This window comes from Anoplophora glabripennis, unplaced genomic scaffold (assembly GCF_000390285.2).
Source record: "Anoplophora glabripennis isolate ALB-LARVAE unplaced genomic scaffold, Agla_2.0 scaffold9, whole genome shotgun sequence".
Classification (NCBI taxonomy): Eukaryota; Metazoa; Arthropoda; class Insecta; order Coleoptera; family Cerambycidae; genus Anoplophora; species Anoplophora glabripennis.
The window spans coordinates 1,501,764-1,524,738 of NW_019416258.1; the positions used below are offsets into that span (position 1 = coordinate 1,501,764).

Here is a 22,975-nt window from a genome sequence, read left to right on the forward strand (position 1 = left end):
AAAAGTCCCATAGCACTGCGGCCTAATTAGGCCTATTGTGCGTCCCACTACTAGTCCTATTCAGCAAGTAGATTTGTCCTTTTTACAAAGTCCAAAAGCTTCCTTGCTGACACTTCTCTCAGTTCCTTGGGTTCCGAATAGGGTCTCCCAAGGAGCGCCATTCTGCTACGAGCAAATCCCGGGCACTCGCCCAGGATATGCAGAGAAGTTTCATCCGCCGATTCACATCCTCGACAGATCGGACTGTCTACAAGCTTTAGTTTATGTAGAGAAAAGTGTTACTACATCAATAGCGATATCAGTATAAGTTATAGTAGCCAAATATTTATCCACTTGCGAAAGAAACGGATCAGGGCAAATAGTGGAGATGATCATAGAGAAACACCTTTTGTTTTTCGTTAATTAAAAGTATTCCATTCGTTATTATGCTCATAAATCGCACTGCCTATATAATGTATGGATAATGATTAGTATGGATTAGCGCGAAAAATGTAACATCTTTGAAGGGCGAAATTGTTGAGGTTAGACTTCCTACATTAACCATACTTTTGCACATGTTCAGTAGGCGGTGTGACTCTTATTATATATGATCATCACAAAACATATAATCATGATCATAGTAGTATAGGACTACTATATATGTAGTGATATCCCGGCATAGGCAATTTGGTTGAACTGTTTAAAGTAGTAACAGCAGCACATTTACGATCATTAGTGTTTTCCATTCATGTACCAGATTCGTGTGAACTAATCTGACATTGACTGACCTAAAATAGATTTATGGCGTCATTAATTTATGAAAATTTATTTGCGATTGCTTATAAGAATTGCTTTCATCAAAGTGCGCCTCACACAGAATATTAATTTCACCACATCAAAAAGTTATTGTAAATAGAAATACTTTAATATGTTTTCATTTTTATCAACTCAAATTTATTAATTCCATGTTTACACCACGTGTATGAAAAGAAGTTACTTTAAACTAGTCATTTAGTAAATAAAATTGCTTGATAGCTTTGTATTAATAAATACATTATGGCTTTACTTTATATACTGTGAAGTGAAAGTGTAATCTTTTGTCTCTATACATTCGACATTTTGGCAATGTAAAGTCTAGAAGTTTAGAACTAGTCCAATTTACTCGTACCAGCAGCTTCAAATTTAAGTTAGGGTATTTTTTTGTTATATTGTTTTATCAAGTTTGGGCCCCTGTTAATTCTGAGTCTTTAAAATTCAAATGTTTGTTTTGTTGATAATTAAATGTAAGGTTAAATTAAATAGAAAGTCTACGAGAAGGCAGTGTTTTTGTGTATTTAAAACATTCTTAAAAAATGTTTCATTGCGTTTTCGTAAATACAGTGTTTTTTATTTTATTAAAAAGTGTTCTTAATTTAAAAGAATCACAAACACTTGGGTGGTTATTTTTTTCTATGCATCTCTGAGAAACTAGTAAGTATATTAAACCTTTTAACTTTATATTTACGGAAATGTTGTTAAATAATATGTATTATTCACTAAGGTTGAATTAAAACTTTTAGAGGAATTTTGGTAAAAGTGGAATTCCTTGTTTTCATTCAAATGTGTGTATTAAATATTTCTTATTTTTTATTAAAACTGATAATCAACAAATCAATAAAAATGTAACAAAATGGTAGATGGACAATAATTATTTCAGATTCAAATCGAGATCGCTTTAATTTTTCGCAAAGCTTACAAACTAAATCTTAATATATCAATAGCTACCCTAAAAACAACGATTGCTTAGAAAAATTATATGTATATATGTTGTAATACTATGATTATTCATTATATTACATGAATGAGTTTTTTGAAATGTAGATACAATGTTCCGAACACATTTAATTTAAGTGTACATGTACCTGTATCTACACGATCATATTTGTTTAAATTAGATGCAAAATATAAAAAAGCATGTATACAGTCATGTGCAAAATGTATCATCTTTTTGTGTTTTCATTAATGAGTTAGCTCCTTTTCCACTCATTTAATCAATATAGTCGAAATTTTAAATATTGATGACTGTAAATATATTTATTTATGTATTAAATTAACTTACATTCATAATACACTGTTTGATGGATTCAAAGATATAGGTAAGTCTGCATTTTTAATTATGGAACGGCATTCATAATATATTAGTATATTAATTTATCGAATAATAACAAAATCTAACAAATTGCATACAGCTTATTGTTAAAACAGTGTCAAAGCTATTTAACAATAACATTGTATGCCTAGCACACTATAAAACAGACTTGAGTACCACCAAACATATTTATTTATATTATAAATTCATTTATTAACCTACAATAACGAAATTAATTTAGTACTGGAAAAACAATTGTGACTAAACATAAAAAAGCTGTGGAGCTTTAAATTAGTTTGTATATAGCGATTGCCTGTATAAATATATTTATCACTTTGCGTCTCGGTAAATGGACAACATTTCATTGGCATTGTTTCTTTATAGAAAAATCTATAAAATAAGGCAACAATGTTCCTCAGATATTCAGTTTTATTTATAACAAACACTTAATTAAATCTAAATCACTTAACGATAACAACCATGTTCTTATTGCCTTAAATATTTTTTTTATATATATATATTATATAGTATAGATTTACTGTTTTCTTAAAACGGCACGGCACGTGTTATTAAGAGAAAATCTGAGCAGACATAGTAATTGAACCTGGAATTATTTTCAGGTTTTTGAAACCCCTCTTGTTAAGTGTACTGTCTGGGAATGGCAGTATAATTAAAAGAGGGTGTTATAAACAATGTTAACTGAGTATATCGAAACTTGCCAATCACACATTGTCCACACCTGTAATATTTATATAAAATTTTAACAATAATATACTAATTAATTAATATAACGAAATAATATAACAGCGTGATAACGCAGAACTACAACACAGTTGCTTGTATTTCTCGTTACTTCCAAATTTATTCTGAATAAATTTTTTCTTTGGTATGAGTGACATTTTTGTGAGTTCGCTTAAACTTATGGTCATCACAAAAACTAGTTTAAATGGTCCAGCCATAATAAAAAATGTTGTTGTGTCACTTCAAGTGTTTAATATACAAAGTTGTGTTATCTATAATAAATTTGTGCCATCATGATCAAAATGCAAAAGGGTATGAATTAATTTATTTTCTAATAAACTAAGTTAATATAGAAGCACATATTTTAAAAACAGTTGCAGCATGTGCTACATATTGCTAGGGAAAACGTGTAGATAAAAATGTCACACATACTAAATGTTAGTTATTATTGTATGAGGCATACAAAAATTTTGTGAACTTTTTGCAAATTTTTCCCATTCGCCCCTCCCCCATTAGCGGTCCATGTAGCATGTGAAGATAGCTTGAATATTAGCAATTGAAGAAAGCACCATTATAAATATAACTTGTCGTGATTTTAAAATAGTCCACTTTTAATATTATTAGTTATTGTTCATTGATTTGGGCCATTTTTAGAATATCAATACAAAATTCTTAAAAAATGCACTTTTTTGATTATCCCCACGATTTGTGCATTTTGTGTCTTATAAAGTAAAATAAATAGGAAACAGTTGTAGGTCAAAAATATGCACTTTTATGAATTATGTTGGCAACCTGAGTCACCTACCTTAAAACCAGTAACATATACTGATGCTTGCTAAAACGATAATTTGGGAGCACCTTGGGAAATGTTGCTCTCAACTTAGAATTTACTTCTGTCACACTAATATTTGTACATTGTATTGCTAAAGGCTTGATTTTAAGGCCGATTGACTCAGGTACTATCTAAGTTCAGTTCGCATCGCTTGCTTTCCAAGCATTGCAAACTGAACATATTCTAATCTTGGTTGTCAGTTCAACAACAATTAATTAGATATAGGGTATTCCTATGGTGGTTTTTTATTTTATAAAGAATTTTACGGTTCCTATTAATTTCAGTGTTTAAATTAAACTAAATTTCTTTAATGGAACTTATAGACTAATTGTGAAACTCAAGGCATTGGCGAGTGTTTAAACATCTCAAATTAATAGGATGTACAGATTAAAAGAAATGAAATACATTTAAATCAACTGGCTTCCTATGTTTTTTATACACTATTAAATACCTCTTAGTGAATTATTGGATTGAACCAGTGCTGGGACACTGGTTCAGACACTAACAATTTACAAAATGTATTTAATAATGTACAATTACATAATTACTGATCATACGACTATTATATTGTACCGAATATATTTGTCTATTGATACAGCAGTTAGTATATTAACCAATAGTCAATAGCGATATGAGCAGCAAAGCAGTTGACACTTGGGAAACGATACCTTCTCCATCAAACTACACTGCACAAACTTCATCACGTAAAGATTTATCTCGGACATATTCAGATTATCAACTCAAGAGAACTCTAAACACAATTTGGGTTATATGTTTGGATTTCGATGTATATGTGCATGTAACGGAACAACACGAATTCTGCCGAGATAAAATAACGTGTCGTGGCCATCTAGCATAGCGTTCTGGCTATGGCGAGGTTGGGGAGGGGCGAGGCCGGTCTCATACGTCCGCAGAACGTGAGCTGATGCTGGGTGTACGGCTATGTATCACTACCTTGTGCCCATTTCTTTCCACTAAGACTGCTGTTTGTCTTGCCTCTGGCTCGCCCTCGCCATCCACCTCCCCCTCATCGGATTGGTCAGTGGCTCCACCACGGTTTCGCTTATGCTTGCGCCACGCATTCTGGATTAGACGAGCGCAATACTCCTCCCGTTGCCTCCAAAGAGTGGAACTGACTGGTTCGTAACCAGCCTCATTTGGTCGCCCTTGGACTTCTGCTAGTTCAGCAGTTTCTTCAATGGCGTTACCCTTGCGGGCAAAGAAGTCTTTGGTTAGAGCATCTAGAATATCTACACAGAACATGAGGTCACCCTTGCAAATTGGAATGTCCATCGAAACTATTTTGTATTTGTTTGGTTTGTGTATCTGTAAAGGTGGTTCCAGTACATCAAGAAAATCTGATAACTGGTCGTAGCGTATGTACTGGGTGCCGTCTGGGTCAAATTGTTGCCATATCTCATAATACATATCGTAGTCGTCATCAGTAAGGCCTTCCTGTACGTCTTCGGTTGCTTGGGAATAGTTTTCTAAGATAACGGCAATGTACATGTTTATGACAATGAGAAATGATATGACGAGGTAGCTCAACAGAAAGGCTATGCCTATTGTGGAATTTCCGCAGTTGCCCGTCTCTCCAATCTCGTTGTCTGGCTGCTTGCAATCTTCCTCGTTGATAATACCGTCCAACACGCCATCCCACCCAGCTGATGTTGACATCTAAAATTATTTTTCAATTAATAAACATACTCTAGTGAATTACATTTTTATTTTTTTTTACGAACGTGTTTTCAAACTACAAAATTTATAAACTTTCACCGCATTAAAGAACAGGATATTATTGTGTACTCAAATTAAATATTGACATAGGTAGTTTCTCAGTATAACTCATAATTCAACCAGAATAATGAACACGAAATCACATTACTTATTAATAATTGAAAGTAGCACAAAAACACCTTTTCTGTGATGTTACAGACTCCAATCATCATAGAATCTATGCAAGACCAGAAATCTATTATCTACAAACGTATGCCCAAGCATATACTGCTGCACATTTTGCAGATTTTACCTGTTTTATAAATTTTTTGAGTCCAAAAGTATAAAGTTATTAATTATCTTTTTACATATTCAACGGAGAATTTAAATTTTTCAACAATCGACATTTTTATAATTTTTTTTGGTCTAATTAGAGAATATTCACTTAAATTAAAAATATCTTGAACTTATTTCTAAGTAGTAAAAACCCCATTACAAAAAAATTCATGCATTTTGAAGATATTTCAATTTTCTTGTCTGCCATATTGGATTCGTGATCAGCGACCCAAAAAACTCTTCATATGTAAGATTCATAGGAATTGAATGTCTTTCGCATCTTTAAGCTCTTTAAAGATTCCTCTAATAAGCGATGGTTTCCCCGGCATTTAGGGGGTGGAGGGGGGAAAGGAGGGTGAGGGGTTGGTCCATTTAGGGTGGAAACGATTCAGTATTGCTAGTAGGTACAAGAAAAAATTTTTTCATCCAAAAATAAATTAGGCCAAAAACCGGTCTTAGGGGCCCTCCTTCTTTGGAGTAATGTTTTTATAGCTATGAAATGCAATTCTTTAGAAGAAATGGATTTATAGTGACTAATTAAAATAATTGAACAAAGTTAATATTTCATAGTTACCTGAAATAGAAGTATCATGGATTGTCCGAAGGTCTTGAAGTTGTAGACGTCGTCTAGGCCACTCTTGTCTTTGACGTGCATGAAGAACGACATCCCAAATATGGCAAAGATAAACATTACCAAAAACAGTAGTAAACAGATGTTGAAAAGCGCAGGCAGTGACATGGCTAGTGCGAAAAGCAATGTGCGTATGCCTTTGGCTCCTTTTACCAAACGTAGAACTCTACCCACTTTAGCTACACGTACGACCCTCAGTAATGTCGGTGACACGAAATATTTCTCTATAATATCACTGAGCACCAGTCCCAAAATAGATAATATAACAACAACTAGATCGAATAAGTTCCACGGTTCTGTAAAATAGTGATAACGCAAAGCAAACACTTTCATGAGGCACTCGGTACTGAATATAACTATGAAAATCATATTGAGGTAGTCCAAAACTTTCGTGAATGTTTCCTTTTGCTGATAATGGTCCATCGTCATCGTCAACATGTTCAGACCTATGAACAACATGATGATCATGTCGAACTTCTTATTCGTCACTATCTCAAATACTATTGCTTGAGGCCTCCACTGTGAAAAAAAACAATGAATACTTCAATACGTGCATATCATAAATAAAACTTATTTTGTAATTATTTTTGTTGTGTGTCTTACCCTCGGTCTGGGAATAGCTTTCATTGGCTTTTTGGAACCCATTTTCTTCATGGCATTGTAGTATTTCTTCTGGTCTTCAGTCATGAACATCTCGAGTGATCCTCCTGCGTATATACAACATATCTTATTATTTATTTATTTTTTTCTCAAGCAGAATGAAACTATATTTCTAACCAATAGTAGTAATATAACAAAATAAATAAAACTTTTAAGTATTGTTTACAGTAGAAATCTTGAACTAATTCAGGCATGGGATAGAAGCGTAATACAATTTATCTATTTGATGATTGTAGATAAGTTCATGCTGTACTTACGCCTGATACTTGAATTACTTATAGATTTTTAACACGAATATGGCTTTCAATAATAGTAGTATTGGCAAAAGGAAAAACAATCTAACATATTTATTGTTACCAACCTAATCTAACCTAACTTAACCTAACCTAACAAATTCGGAGTTACCAATTTTGTCGTCATTTGATGGAGAATAATTTTATAGCTACTGTAACTTATATTACTTTGAAAAATGAGATACTTATCTTCTTTTTCTGTTCATTAAAGTTGTCGATGATTACTCCAATAAACAGGTTGAGGGTGAAGAATGATCCAAAAATAATAAAGAATACGAAATACAGATACATGTAGATGTTGGTTTCTCTAATGGGTTGCTTATTTGTCTAGGGCAAAGGAACGTAATGAGTAATATAAAGGGTGTTTTGTTGTAACCTTACCTCTCTTGAATCTATAGCATCGTTCATGATTTGGATCCATCCTTTGAATGTGGCTACTTGGAATAAGCAGAGATATGCTTTTCCGACGTGGTCGAAGTTCATTCGAGAGTTGTCCCAGGTATAATTCTCTGCTTTGCAGGCATTGTAGTCTGGGATAATTTCGTAACTTAGTGTCGTTTTATTGTTATCTACACACTGAAAATTAAAAATAATGATGAGTTTCAGTTCGGATAAAGTTTGCATGTTTTGTTACCTTATAATATTTGCCTGCAAATAACTGTACGCCCATAATAGCGAAAATCAACCAAAATATTAAGCACACTAGCAATACATTGAAGATAGATGGTATAGCTTGTACCAATGCGTTTACTACAACCTACAAAGAAAATCAATTTAGTTGTCTCTTATAAAGTATGTTAAGAAAGTCTTACTCTCATGCCCTGCATCCGAGACATTGCACGTAGTGGTCTCAAAGCTCGCAACGTTCTCATCGTCTTAAATGCTTGGATTCCTCCCGCCCCACACAAAGACGCCACGAAATTGATCAAAGACACCATTACGATTATGAAATCTAACCAGCACCATGCATTTGTGAAATATTTTTGGAACCCTAACGCTAACCATTTTATCAACATTTCAAAGAAAAATATTACTGTAAATATTCTATCCATATAGTACAAAATATCTTGCAATATTGGTCTCTGCGACAGATGAACATCCTCTAAGGCCAATGCCAAACTGCTCAGTAAAATCATTGTAATAACGGCTGTTTCAAAGTACTTGTTTTCTATCAGGCGAAAAGTTTTATATCTTAGATTCGCCCAGCCTTGCCAGAATGGTGAGTCATCGTCGCCTGCTAAGAAGGGGAATTTTTTGTAGCATTTTTCTGGGAAACAATCGGCAGAGTATTCGTCGATAATAACATCATCTGTGGCTGCGTCTAATATCAGATCTTCGTCCAGTGGTCCTTGGCAATCACATTCATCTTCATCTAGTTCTAAAACAAATGAAGAAAATTAGAATAAATAATCACTGTATCAATTTTATCTGCTACCTTCATCTATACCGAGTTCTTCTTTACTCGCATCACGTTTTTCTTCATGTTCATCTAAAACATCAGCGCTACCCTTGTGGCTTTCGTCTTTGAACCTGTGTTTGTGGCTTCCGTACGATTTGTTACTAATTTCATCATCCTCTAAATGTCCAAGAAATTCACCGTGATCTAAAATCGAGTTTCCTATTGTTTTACTTTTATTGATATTGTTAATGTTTTTGCCCCTCTTCAAGTTTGTTTTTGAATCACCGTGAATAGTGAATTCCATACCATCACCTATTGTTACTTCCAATCTGTCTTTGGGGCTCTTTTTATCTTTGAATATTATTCCGTCGGCTAATATTTCATCACCTGGTATATCGAGTCCTCCATCTCGAGTGTCTAAAAATGTCTGCGGTCACATCTCGTTCAGTAAGCAAAATTCTGGTTTTAATAATATTAGAGGTAGGAACAGTTGGAATAAACATTAAATTACGTGTTAGCTGGATTTGGTTTAGTTTTTAAAAACAAACATGCATTCTGAACAAAAGAGACTATAAACAAAATTAAGAAGTAAAATATGTATGTTAGATCTTGCAGCTTATTCAAAGTCCAATTAAGTACAACTTTGACATTATGAAAATATTTCAGATGTTGTTAAATTTGAATTAATCAAAGGGTTTCAGTAATTTGAAAATTATGCCGTCAATTTGTAAATATTTGTTATTATTCGGTCCTGTACTTTTACTTTACTTTAAAGCTAATTCAAGATAATTCTAAAGATTTTTTCCTGAGAACCCTCATCAAATAAATTCACATATTCTTTTTAATGCCAGATATCTAAGTACTTTGAAGAAATAACGACCTATAAACAATTTAGCAATTAATAATTGATTAATCTAAATTAAAAATAAAAAATAGTTTACTGAAATATTACTAATGAACATATGTGATGTAGAGAAACGTCTTTTATTCTTGTTTATCATGATATATAAGTTGACCTATTTTCTCATGCCCTCATAAAAGTTTTGTATTTTATATACAGGGTGTTTTTAAATGAATGATCCAAAATGGTACCAGTGAATGTAGAGCCAAAGAGCTAAGAGGATTGAAGTAAAAATACCTTACATGAAAGTTGCACCCTCTTAAAGGAGGAGATTGAAATTCACATTTTAATTTTTCTCTTTAACATGAGGAATGCTAGAGACATGAAACTTGGTATGAGCATCGTACTAATAAAGAGACAACTTTTCAGTATTTGTTCGATCATTGGCATATTTTATAAAGGAGTGAAACAGTCAACCCCATTGTAATATTTTATTAGAAATTTTTTATATGAAGCAAATTATTTATTTAAAAATATTTATTGGGAAGACTGATTTATTGCGCAACTTTTTTACCACTTGTAATTTTCCAATAAAACCGATAGTTTTCTAGTAAAAAAATTAGATGCGTCATCGTTCACTGAAGGGTTAATTGCGAAAATTTGTAAAAATAAAGTAGGCAGATGTCATAACAAATAAATTGTTATTTATCAAAGTAATAAATTGACACTTTCTGTCAACCAATAATTAGTACCAATTGATTAATTTATTATGAGAATATTTATGGCAAATAATATTTATACCAATGACGAATATGTCGACATGCTTCAAGTGTTTTTCGAATCCAGAAAAAATAGTAACGCTGCAGTAAGATTATACCACTAAGGATATCCAAACCGACCGATTCCTCATAGACAAACATTGGCCTCGGTGGAAAGAAGGCTTCACGAAACTGGTAAAATTCAACCCAATCGTGAGGGTGCCGGAAGAAGGCGTAATGTCCGAACTGTTGAAACTGAGGAAGCTATACTGGAACATCTAGAACAAGAGTGTGGTACAAGCACAAGACAGGTGTCCAGGCAACTGCAAGTTTCTCACAGTCTTGTGTGGAATGTAGCTCATGAAAATCTTTTATACCCTTTTCACCATCAACCCGTGCAAGAATTGAATGACCCTGATTTACCTAACCGCGTGGATTTTTGTCAATGGTACATTAATATTTCCAGGCATGACTTAAATTTCCTAATGAATATACTTTTCACCGATGAAGCAAATTTTCCTAGAGTAGGTGCAGTAAACCTTCATAATGTTCATTCATGGTCGGAAGAAAATACTCATGAAATATTTGTTTCAAGATGTCAACATAATTTCAGTTTAAACGTTTGGATGGGAATTGTAGGAAATACTCTAGTAGGTCCTTTTATTCTTCCACACAGGCTTGGAGCGGCCGAGTATCTTAGATTTTTGAACGAAAATCTTCCAACATTACTTGAGGATGTACCCCTCGCTACACGTCAGGTGATGTGGTATATGCACGATGGGGCGCCTGCACATAGTACACTTGCCGTTAGAGAATGGTTAAATTTAAATTACCCGAATCGCTGGATTGGTCGTGGTCGTGATGCCCCTGTTTGTTGGCCTGCACGTTCACCTGACCTAACGCCTATGGATTTCTTTTTGTGGGGACACATAAAAAGTATTGTTTATGCCACTCCTGTTGCCTCCTTAGAAGAACTACGCTTAAGAATATTTCAGGCAGCAGATGACCTTCGCAATAACCAAGAACTGTTTGTGCGAGTGCGTTATAACTTCAACAGACGTATTAGGTTATGCTTGCAGCAAAATGGAAATTATTTCGAGAATATTCTTTAAATTTAATTTTGCATTTCTTGTTTTTCGTTTGTATTAAATTTTATTTCAGATAAATAACTTTACCTAATACATGTCCCATAGTCATAAGTTATCAAACATTTTTCATTAATTAATAGCAAATTATTCTTAATGTTATTATTAAATTACCAGCTTATTGACAGAAAGTGTCAATTTATTAATATGATAAATAACAATTTATTTGTTATGACATCCGCCTACTTTATTTTTACAAATTTTCGCAATTACCCCTTTAGTGAACGATGACGCATCTAATTTTTTTACTAGAAAACTATCGGTTTTATCGAAAAATTACAAGAGGTAAAAAAGTTGCGCAATAAATCAGTCTTCCCAATAAATATTTTTAAATAAATAATTTGCTTCATATAAAAAATTTCTAATAAAATATTGCAATGGGGTTGACTGTTTCACTCCTTTATAAAATACGCCAATGATCGAACAAATATTGAAAAGTTGTCTCTTTATTAGTAGGATGCTCATACCAAGTTTCGTGTCTCTAGCATTCCTCATGTTAAAGAAAAAAATTAAAATGTGAATTTCAATCCCCTCCTTTAAGAGGGTATATCGCCTCAGGGGTGCAACTTTCATATAAGGTATTTTTACTTCAATCCTCTTATTTTTGGCTCTACATTCACTGGTACCATTTTTGCTACTTCATTTAAAAACACCCTGTATACTTAATTCAATTCTATTAATATTCAGATATTGTATTTGTTACTATTTTTTCAAAGCACTGTGTTTAGTTTTTAGGTCAATGATCTCTGATACTCTGACCTAGTTTAGATAAACTACATAATATCACTGATGTGATATGACAACAGGGCACTAAGCGGGTAAAAAATAAATGGCCAATATATATTAATTTGGCTCTTTTCATTTTACTACATTTATTTTAGTTTTCTGTTTATCGGTTTATGAAAAGGTGTTTCGTTTTTACTGAATCGAAATAATTTAATTTTATAGTAAAATTCAATGTGGTATTTATTCAAGCATCTTATGTAGTGCATAAGTGCATAACCTTATAAAGTTATTTATTTCAGTGTTTATTTAGTGATGGTACCCCGTGTCTGTGTCTTCATTGTTAAATTTCTATATGAACGAATTTGAGAAAACAAACTTTGTTTCTAAAGATCCAAGAATCCATATAAAAATGAAATTCAGAGTTATAGTATGGTTTTATTTGATATTTTTAGATAAAATGTTTAGAATTAATCTGAATTAGCTTAATACCTATAAAGTAAAGTAAATGTTTAATTTTTGTATGCATTGCAGAAATATTCATAATTACTATTCATGTGGAGCCTAAAAAGTTAGTATAATTTGGTTACCTGTAAAAATACAGACTGGAAAATGTTACTTTCATTAAGGATGTTGATATTATTTTAAACAATGTGATATTTTACTTTTCTGAAAAACAATTTTGTATTTTAAGTATTTACAATTACTTTAGTTGAAAACACCCCATCTGCATATATTGGCAGAATTGTAACATATAGAAGAAAAATTAAATCAAAAATGAAAAAATAGTGTAGCATTTTTATATCAGCTACAGTCATATATTTGTACATGCTATAAGATGGTGTTAACAGTTAGCAAATGGTCTTCACAAAGAATTTTTCATTTAATTGTTTTTATCCATTATTTATTGTAACGAACAAGTTCAATTTATTTTATATTTTTTGCAAGTTAATACCAACAATGAAAAGGTTGTTAACTTTTTTAATGATGTCAATATTTTTTCAGTGATAACAGCTTTATTAAGTGAAAAATTCATTGGCGAGACCATAGTGTGTAACGACACATCTAATACTAGTAATTTAGTTACAAAGACAGCTGTTTATGTTTTTACCGACATTGTAGTATTTTACATGCTGAACAAGTACTTCTTTTAAGTAAGCACTACAATGGAGCAGCAAGCACAAAACCAGCGAGCTATCAGATTGTTGGATAAAAACCTTGGTTCCAACTGTTGGAGGGTCCCTCACCTGACGGCTGGTCGGAAATTTGGTTCGTTAATTTAAACCGAATCAGTTTTGCGATATGTGAAACACTAGCCTTTATCCATTTTATAAAACGACCAATTCTGTCGAAGGCTTCCGCTATTTTGTTTGTGTCGTTGTCAGCTGTCGGAGCCGAGAGACTTGATGAACCAAAGTTGCTCAAAAGCAAGGCCAAGAAAAGGTTAAGTACCTAAAAATAATTCCAGATTTACAAATACAGCAAAATTTGTTTTTTTAACAGATGAAATTGAATTGTTTCCATACCACAAGATTGCCAATGACGACGGTTGCTAGGAAAAAAGGGATACAAGACACATCACCAACTAACATACAATCCCACATAGATTCTATCCATTCTCCACATAATACTCTGAACACTATCATAAAGGAATGCATAACGTCTGTAAAGTTCCACCTTGGAAGATCGTGGTCAGGGAATCTATCGACATTATCTAAAAAATTAATACAATTACTGTGAGCTGCCACCAGTACGAGTAATGCTACATACCTGTATAGTTCTTTCCAAACAGTTGCATACCCATAACAGCAAATATAAATATTATAATGCACAGCACGAATGTTAGGTTACCTAAAGCACCCATAGTTCTACCCATAATGGAGATAAGTAAATTTAAAGTCGGCCATGACTTGGCCAGTTTGAACACTCTTAGCTAAAAGACAGTTGAAGTTAAATTCTCAAAAGAACTAAAGGAACTAAAGGAAATAGTTTACCAGTCGGAGAGATCTTAATACGGATAAACCTTGGACTCCCTCTAGCCCCAGCTCTACCAGTGATAAGGTTACAATTATGAAATCGAATATGTTCCAACCCTCCTGGAAATAATACTTTGGACTCATCGCCACCAGTTTCATCGTCGCCTCAATCATGAATGTTGCGGTGAAAAACTGAAAATATAAGCTAGGTAATAAGTAAGTTTTAGAGAGACGTATATTTGCTTACATAGTTGCCACTCTTTAGAGCTTTTTCTAAGTCGTGGTCCATTTTGTGGTGATCCAAAGCCATAAATAGGGTGTTCACAACAATGCAGAGGGTAATAAACAGTTCAACGAACGGATCAAATACTATGAGAGCCACAAACTTCTGGAAAGCGAGCCAAGGACTGCAACAGTCCCACACGCAAAAAATATCTATCATTCTCATAGTAAATTCTAATAAACGTTCTTTCGCTGTTGGTTCATCCTCTTCGTCATCATTTTGTGCTGAGAATAAATAAACAGAAACTGTACGAAGCATTAGTAAAAGTGAAGTTGACACACTCTTTTTTGGGGAAAGAGGTTTTGTGCAAATGCGATAGTGCGACTGCTGTTCTTAACCGCTGGTTAAGTTTGTCACTTGGTGTATATTTGTCGCTCTTCAAGCAAGCTACATTTACTGACTCTCACAAAAGGCAAATTGTCAGTCCTAACACATTTAAAGTATGATGGGTTTTCAGGTTGTTATGCCATGGCCTATGCATCCGTTTGCCTCCAGTTAAAGAATTACATTGCACTTCCATAGCCTTAGCTAGGAATTTGTGGGGGTGGACTTTCTATCCCCTAAACTCACTCTGCTGTACGTTTCAGTTTTTATTGTTGCTGCTCCTTGCTGCTGGTCACATCCAACGTTTTCGGTCTTATAGCATCGGTGTCGTTGCGCGCGCATCTAGGTCTGCACAGTATGGTGGGAGGTTCAGCTTGCGTTGGCGATGACGTCAGTATCGTTGCGCGCGCCTCTATCATGAGGAGAGGGGTGGAAGGCGTGGCCTTAACAACCCGAAAAACCATAGTACTTTAAATATCAACACGGGCATTGAAAGCCTTAAAACCACCGTTCTATAATTTATTTCAGAGACAAGAATGTCTCCAATCAACTTATGGGACAGATTCGCCTTTTGCTTTTCAAACTTGTCAGTTTACAGGGCCATAGTAGGATTTAAAAGTCCTGTATATATTTGCCGTACACTTTCTGCAAGTGTAGGTTGTGGAAATTTTATTGCAAATGCATCTTTAAGAGAGTAAAAACACCATCGAAATTGCTTTTGCTACATTGCTACAACTATCGGGACAAGTAAAGCGCGTGGTGTTCTAGTAAGTGGTTTACTAGAAGCAGAGTTTTACAAGTCATTTTGGCTCGAGCAAGGAATTTAATAAATACTACAGTTACTAATGTTTTTTATGATTAACGAATCTAGATACTATTGCGTCAATATCGGGTACTAGAATGCTGTCTAATAAAATTACAAGTTACACCTATCTATGCCAAAGTCAATGGACGGGGGGGCAGATCCTTGCTAACGCAGTGGTACTAAAAAAGTCAACTTTCACAGTCATATTTATAGTAATAATTAATTTTTGACTGCTAATTTTTTAGTACCTAAATATAGATGATTCCAAAGACTAATAACAATATTTACAGTGTGCTTACATGTTCATAATATCAGTTTGAAATAAGTCTTGCAATTTTATTTTTAAAGCTATGTTTCTGAGAGAATATCGTGTATAATAATATTTTTTAATTTTATTTTAATGCAGCTCTATAACCATTTTAAGTGACAGTTAATTTGGATAAACCCATTTCTAGTTTCAATAAATTAGCTAAAAAATTGGCGACAATAGAACTGCTTTGAATTTACTGGACAACATTGGGAATTATTTAATATTTATGTACCAATTTGTTTTTATTTTACGTATTTCAAAAATAAGTTTCATATTTAAAAATCAAAAGATAATTCTGTTTTTGTTCGATTCATTGATAAAACAAGTAAACATTTTGAATGTTTCATATTCATCTGTTACAATTTTATATTATAAAATATTAATATTTTATATTACGACCCCGGTCTCAGGTTTTTCTTTTAGCTGTTTCAGGCGGTTAATTGGCTAATGCTCGAAATGTATTTAACAACGTTGCATTTCCCATCATATAAAATACAATTAGTTTTAGGAGATGTACTAATTACATTTGTAATTGTAAAACAGGACAGTATGTCTTTTGTATATTGACATCATTATTACTGTTTTTTATTATATTTGCTTACTGCCTCATTAGTCTTTAATTTGATTTTCCATATTTTTTCGTTCTTAAGATAGTAAAATGATCATAATTGTTGCCCTGCAGTATTGAGCAATACCTTTTTAACTTGCTACAGTTGAAGAATATAGCCAAAAAATATGTATATTGAGAGCTTTCCTGTGAAGTAATTTTAAATTAGCACAATAGGTGTCGCCTCCTTCCTTGTTCTCGTTTGCAGTTTACTGTTATCATGATTTATTGTAATTTTAAAAGTTGGTAGCTTTAAATTTGAACAATGAATTGGCCAATTTATTGAAACATATAAAGAGGCGGCCAATACAGTTTTTCGGACAATTTTTTGAACAAATTACACAGACCACCAAAATTTAACTTTTTTTGGAAGCAGAAACTTGAATATATATTTCTGAACGATTTAGATGCGCTGAATTCGAATCTGGCAGCAGAATTGCTCTATCACGTCAGGTTTTTGAGATATCCTAACCTAAAAGTGCAAAAAACACTGTTTTTCGTCATATTTGAGGTTTTGTAGTAATGCCATCTATTCTTTTTCAAAAAACTAATACATTGAATCTAAAAGTACAAGGCTCCCTCCTTCGAATGCCGTTGAGTTTGCTCAAATATCTTTTTTTTTCGTTGAGATATCACAAGTTGAAATTTCTAAGTTTATCAGTTTCTTAATATGCGAAAATCTACTAAGGATCCCTTAGACGTCAAACAGTTGATTGCAGTTCAGAAACTTCATACTCAGAAACCTTCAATACATACGAACTCAAACTCACAAACTCCAAATCCACAAACCCACAAACCCCAAACCCACAATCCCTAAACCCACAAACCCCAATCCCACAAAACCCGAACCTACAAACTCCAAGCTTACAAACCCCAAGCCCACCAACTCCAAACCCACAAACCGTATGGGTATGAAGTTTCTGAATTGCAATCGACTGCTTGATGTCTAAGGCATCCTTAGTAGATTTTCGCATATTAAGAAACTGATAAACTTAGAAATTTCAACATGTGATATCTCCACGAAAAAAAAAGATATTTGAGCAAACTCAACGGCATTCGAAAGAGGGAGCCTTACACTTTTAAATTATATGTATTTTTTTTTTAAAAGAATAGATGGCATTACTACATAACCTCAAATATGACGAAAAACAGTGTTTTTGCACTTTTAGGTTAGGATATCTCAAAAACCTGACGTGGTAGAGCAATTCTGCGGCCAGATTCGGATTCAGCGCACCAAAATCCTTCGGGAATGCATATTAGTGTGTCTGTGTTATTAGACAAAAATACAAAACTATTTTTATGCACGAACTTCAGAAACTCAATGGTTTTTAGACAGTTTAAAAATAAAAAAAATAGTTCCCATTTTCACAAAAACTTTTTCTTTAATATAAATTTGTCTATCTGTTTATTTTCCATAGTGATGCTAAAGTACAGTTGTCAAGAAATTAGTTTTTTTTGCTTTTTTTATGAAATATTTGTTATTATTCTTTGGGCAGCACTACGCAGGTTTAGCGAAATGTCCACTTAATGATCACTAAAACCCTACCAATTTGAGTGCTCCATACAAGAGGATTGTGCCAGACATTGCTATAAAATTGTATATTATTTACCTAATAAAGTATTTCTTGTTATTAAATCCTCCATAGTACAAAATGTATAAATAAATAATGTATTAGTTCTCAGTTCTAGCAACTAATGATCATGGAACAACATGAAATTTATGTGCGCTGCTATAGGCAATATGACTAGGATAAGCAAATTGCGATGGTGTAGACAGAGAGTGATGGGGTGATAGTTTGGGGGGGTGAGTGAACTTAGCATGCTTACCTCCATGATCGCTAGCGCCACTCTGCCTTCCTGCTGCTTGTTCGATGATATCGTTCAATACCATGACATCTGCAGAAAGAAGATTATCGTTTTTAAATGAAAAAACAAGATTTATCTTCTTTCTTACCTTTCATGTCAACAACTGTCTGTCTCTGGTTGCAATCAATAAATGGATTGTCGAGGTGCTTCAGCTTTCCTTCGGAAATCTGTCCCGTGGGCCCGTCCTGTTTCAAAATTATATTAAAAAACAATTCGTCCAACCGGCACTAAATTAGAAGTACTGAATGAACTTACGTAGTCTCCTCTGTGGGGTCGATGCGTGAACTCTGTAAAATTATTCGCAGCTGCCGGTCCATTTCTCATTGATCGGCACCTGAGCTGGCTTTCCTTGGTCATGCCTTTTCCATTTCCACCCAGTAAGTCCCCGTGAGAAGTGTATGACATCCGAGAAGCGTGCGAGGTGTACGATGAGTGACGTGACCCTGATTCAGATTCGTATATATATGATCATATCTGTAGCTGCAACCGGAGATTTCTAAAAATACTGATAAATTTTCAAACTCCAAAATTTTCCGTCCCCTACCACCACATTATTTTTAAAAATCAATCCAGGGTTCTAGTGCGTCACATTTATTGTAACTGTCTGTCTGGAAAACACATTGCTGTCGAAAAGCAGCAGATAATTTTTTTATTTAACTTGATAAGTGAAGTGTGTACAACTGTGTGGAATTGCACTTAGATTTTTGTGTTAATTTCTACAATTCTGTTTCAGAACGTCACGTCAGAGAATTTGCCTGCATTTAAGAAATCTCCATTGCACTAGAGAGGTGGTGTGCGTGTGAGGTGTAGGTACGTACCCAGATTGGCGTAGTAAATGGGAACGACCATGGCTCCGTTCTCTTCGCTCATCGGTGTGACGGCATTGGAATCGTCAGCATAAGGTAGGTGTTCCTGGGCATCAAGATAGGTGGACAGAACCAGTGGCTTGCGGTCACCAGGTGGTGCCACCATTCGCCGATTGTTACGTAACGTGAACTGGTGGCTACCTCTGGAGCCACGCCGCAGATTGAACGGGGATCCAGGTAGACTGAGACTTGCCTGAACACGGGACATGGTCTATACATGCGTGACGTGTATAATTCTATTTGTTTTTGAGGTGGAAGGGCAGCTTTTCCTGCCCCCTCATCCAATGTAAGAATTCCAGTTGTCCGTAGTATCCACATCAAATTTCAACATTACCGAACGAATTAAATTTATCAACAGTAAATTGAATTCACGGCAGGTGCTTGGTTAGATTTCGTACATTGCAGATGATTGGACAGTACTTAATGATTGTCAGAAACATACTTGAATTATTTGAATGCATATATTTGTTAGGTTAACTTTCTTCTTGCATGTTTCGGACAATGTATAGAGCCCTGGCCATGTCACGTGTTATGCTAAATATGCATGGGGGCTGGCAAAATAAAATATAAAGGTATCTACTTACTATTTCTAATTAAAAGTGGCGAACGAAAAATACTCAAAAATGGATAGCGACAACTAAAAGTAAAGTGCATGGCATTTGTTCAACACTGATCCACCGAACCAATGCCTAACAAATGAAGTCTAAACACTATAATTGTCATGATTTTTATTTCTAGTTCAGTTCTCGATTTTATTTTTGTAGATTTTCGTTACCATACTTAAATTCCCTTTTTGATTTCTCACTCCGGACGGTTGTAAGCGACAAACGTAAACTTTCATACATATATTATGTCATTCCTCAAAATAAAATTCCCAATTGCGCCTGAATCGAATTTTTTATTTATTTTTTCAGATAGGTAAAGTATAATATATACATGAAATATATTTTTTCTAGCTTACGTGTGTGCCAGTCAACCCTCAAAGTAAGAGTCAAAAAAGGCAATGATTTGAGAGAATTTTATAAGCAACATTTAAAATTTTTCTAATCTCAAATGGGGTCCAATAAATATCAGGACACTTACAGCGCTGACTTTCCGCATCTTGGTGGGATTAGTAGGAATTCTTCTCTGCTCACTCACAGAATCTAATCCTTCTGATCGAATGCTCATCTTCTCCTTGTTGTTGTCATCGTGGCCTTTTGCCCCGACAAAGAGTTCGTAGCTGGCACAGGAGAAGTCGGAAGGCGACTTGACTATGTCTGGTCCTGCCTCTGCAGCTAGGGAAGCTTGTAGTGCTGCCTGACGTGACTCTTCTGCCGCTGCTGCCCTCGCTTCTGCTCTGTCTTGCTTCGCCTGTGCTGCCCTCTCTGCTTCCTAGAAATTTAACTCAGATCAGTCCTGCTCGCTGACCGTCTCTTATCGTTAAAGAAAATTCATAGACTCTGTTTGTATATTTACAAATTAGATGTAGCGTATTATTTATAAAGTACCCTGATTGCTTCCTCTTCGGCCGCTTCTTCTTCCTCCGCTTTCTTCTGCAGTTCATCATAAGACATAGCGACGATAGCCAATATCAAATTAACTAAATAAAAGGATCCTAAAAATATGATGACGATAAAAAACAACATGTGCCATGGACCAGCTGATCGCAGCACCTAAAACATTCGTGTTTATTTAGACTAATAAACGTTACGATATCGTCGCACGTACCAGCTGATATAAATTTTCCCAATAGTCCTGAGTCATTAATCTAAAGGCAGAAAGAAAGGCCCATCCAAACGTATCGAAACTAGTATAGCCGTAATTTGGATTTTCACCGTAACCTTGCAGACAGGTGTAACCGGGTTTACACTGCCCAGCACCAGAGGAGTTCCCGCACAAGGGAATTTCGCCTTTGTCCGGATCAAAGAACCAGTTGGCTAAAAAACATTTAATTGAACGCACGAACCTAAACATCCGCATTGACTTACTCTCGTTACTAACGAATCTCTCCCAGTTTTCATCGGTGAGATTTCCCCAAGAACCGTCGTTGGGAAAGTTTTTGATGCATTTCTGCGTAAGGACACCCATGTAAATTTGTAAACCCATAAGTGCAAAAACGGAAAGGGAAAACATTGTTAAAATTATCACATCACGTAGATTTTTTACAGACTCGATAACAGCTCCAACAATAGTCTTCAAACCTAGAAAATTGCTTAGTTAATACTGCGGTACCTATAGAATAATATTAATATGTCGCAAATGATTGGATTATGATTGGAAATGAAGCAGAATAAAAGAAATTTGCTGCAATCTTGAAAAAAACTCCTTAATTTCATAAAGTACTTCTAAAAGTTTCATTTTTGTACATGAAAAATGTAATGGCTGTGTTAAAAACAACTGCATTTGTGTATTTTCATTTGTTTCTGACATTATTTTCATTGTAACAAACATATCGTAAACAAAAACAATATCGTAACAAAGTAAGTTGTTACTTTAAAATTGATACAGTTACAAGTATGACGATTTTTCAGTGTATATGTCTATATTAACAGATAATCTTAATTTTATAAAGTATTTTTGAATTGTTCATTTTTAGATAAGATAAGTGTTATGGCTGTGTTAAAAACAACTGCATTTGTTTCCAATACCTGACATTTGTTATAACAGAGAATGCTGTAAATCAATATTTTTAAAATTCACTGTAACAGTTACAAAAAAGACAGTTTTTTTGTAACAATCTGTCTTAAAAGATAATCTTAATTTTATAAAATATTTTAATTTTTTGACATGAAAAAACAACTTTGTTAAAAACAACTGCATTTACACGTGTTTATTTGTTTCTAACATTTGATAAAATATAGATAGATACAGTATACTGCAAACTGATATTGTTAAAATTTACTGTAACAGTTATAAAAAGATAGTTTTTTAGTGTAACAATTTATCTATAAAAACAACTACTTTTGTTTAAACTATGAAAACTATAAAATATAAAAAGCAGGTTTATTAAATAGCAGCAGTGGATTTAATCAAACTGTTTTTGCATCGTTTAGAAGTGTTAGTGACAGTCCTTTAAAGTAACACCCTTCGAACAAAGTGATTTAGCGAAAGTACTTACCGGGTACAATAGCAACAGTTTTTAGAGCTCGAAGTACCCTAAACGTTCTTAAGGCAGCAAGATTTCCAAGGTCTATACCCATTGTAACATAACTGGAAATGCAGGACAGTTAAATATGCAACATGGTTTGACAGTTTGCATCTAAAAATTCACTAAAAGCTTTTGTAAATATAATGTTTTCAACTAATTTTCCACATTATACAAGACAACACATTTTACACCATAATGCATATAATTTTGTAACAATATAGTTTTTATATACTAGGGTATGCTAACTAGATAGGAATCTATTTTAATATATGCTAACTGATTATAGTTCTAACTATTCTATTGTAATTTTTGGTGGTCTAACGTTTTGGTACATATATAGTATTTTCTAAAACAATATAACTACTTATTTCATCCTACAACCATGAAGACAACTGCAGTCACAATAAACTCACTTGAAGTATTTTTTTATTGCAATTAGCCAATATTACAAACACTGTTTAAAGCCAATAAGAAAATAATTATACAGCTGTGGAAATAAACGTAATATTAGGTACAATAATAATAATTTTCTATAGAGAAATAAAGGAGGGCTGGGTGAATTGGTTTTGTAAGAACCAGAATTTGAAAATTTCGTAGCTAATCTTATGTAGCAGGTCTGCATTCTT

The 22,975-nt window shown here is 33.9% G+C and overlaps 1 protein-coding gene across 3 annotated transcripts in view; it reads right to left on the minus strand.

The window, feature by feature from the left end:
• Nucleotides 1-1,665: 1,665 nt before the first annotated feature.
• LOC108909162 (sodium channel protein para) overlaps nucleotides 1,666-22,975 on the minus strand; it is a 60,376-nt gene continuing 39,066 nt past the window's right edge. The window contains exons 9-30 of one of the 3 annotated variants that reach the window (XM_018713425.1): nucleotides 22,320-22,411; nucleotides 21,190-21,402; nucleotides 20,930-21,138; nucleotides 20,710-20,874; nucleotides 20,303-20,593; nucleotides 19,172-19,412; nucleotides 18,609-18,796; nucleotides 18,442-18,538; nucleotides 18,315-18,383; nucleotides 14,406-14,686; nucleotides 14,177-14,350; nucleotides 13,953-14,115; nucleotides 13,709-13,896; nucleotides 13,430-13,634; nucleotides 8,752-9,132; nucleotides 8,129-8,694; nucleotides 7,951-8,073; nucleotides 7,698-7,892; nucleotides 7,506-7,643; nucleotides 6,967-7,074; nucleotides 6,307-6,882; nucleotides 1,666-5,357 (exon numbers count right to left, since the gene is read on the minus strand). In XM_018713425.1, coding sequence (XP_018568941.1) covers nucleotides 4,581-5,357; nucleotides 6,307-6,882; nucleotides 6,967-7,074; nucleotides 7,506-7,643; nucleotides 7,698-7,892; nucleotides 7,951-8,073; nucleotides 8,129-8,694; nucleotides 8,752-9,132; nucleotides 13,430-13,634; nucleotides 13,709-13,896; nucleotides 13,953-14,115; nucleotides 14,177-14,350; nucleotides 14,406-14,686; nucleotides 18,315-18,383; nucleotides 18,442-18,538; nucleotides 18,609-18,796; nucleotides 19,172-19,412; nucleotides 20,303-20,593; nucleotides 20,710-20,874; nucleotides 20,930-21,138; nucleotides 21,190-21,402; nucleotides 22,320-22,411 — 5,440 coding nt within the window. In that variant the 3' untranslated portion in view covers nucleotides 1,666-4,580. Of the gene's footprint in view, nucleotides 5,358-6,306; nucleotides 6,883-6,966; nucleotides 7,075-7,505; nucleotides 7,644-7,697; nucleotides 7,893-7,950; nucleotides 8,074-8,128; nucleotides 8,695-8,751; nucleotides 9,133-13,399; nucleotides 13,635-13,708; nucleotides 13,897-13,952; nucleotides 14,116-14,176; nucleotides 14,351-14,405; nucleotides 14,687-18,314; nucleotides 18,384-18,441; nucleotides 18,539-18,608; nucleotides 18,797-19,171; nucleotides 19,413-20,302; nucleotides 20,594-20,709; nucleotides 20,875-20,929; nucleotides 21,139-21,189; nucleotides 21,403-22,319; nucleotides 22,412-22,975 lie in introns of all 3 variants that reach the window. The other 2 variants (XM_018713418.1, XM_018713410.2) reach the window with 2 other exon arrangements.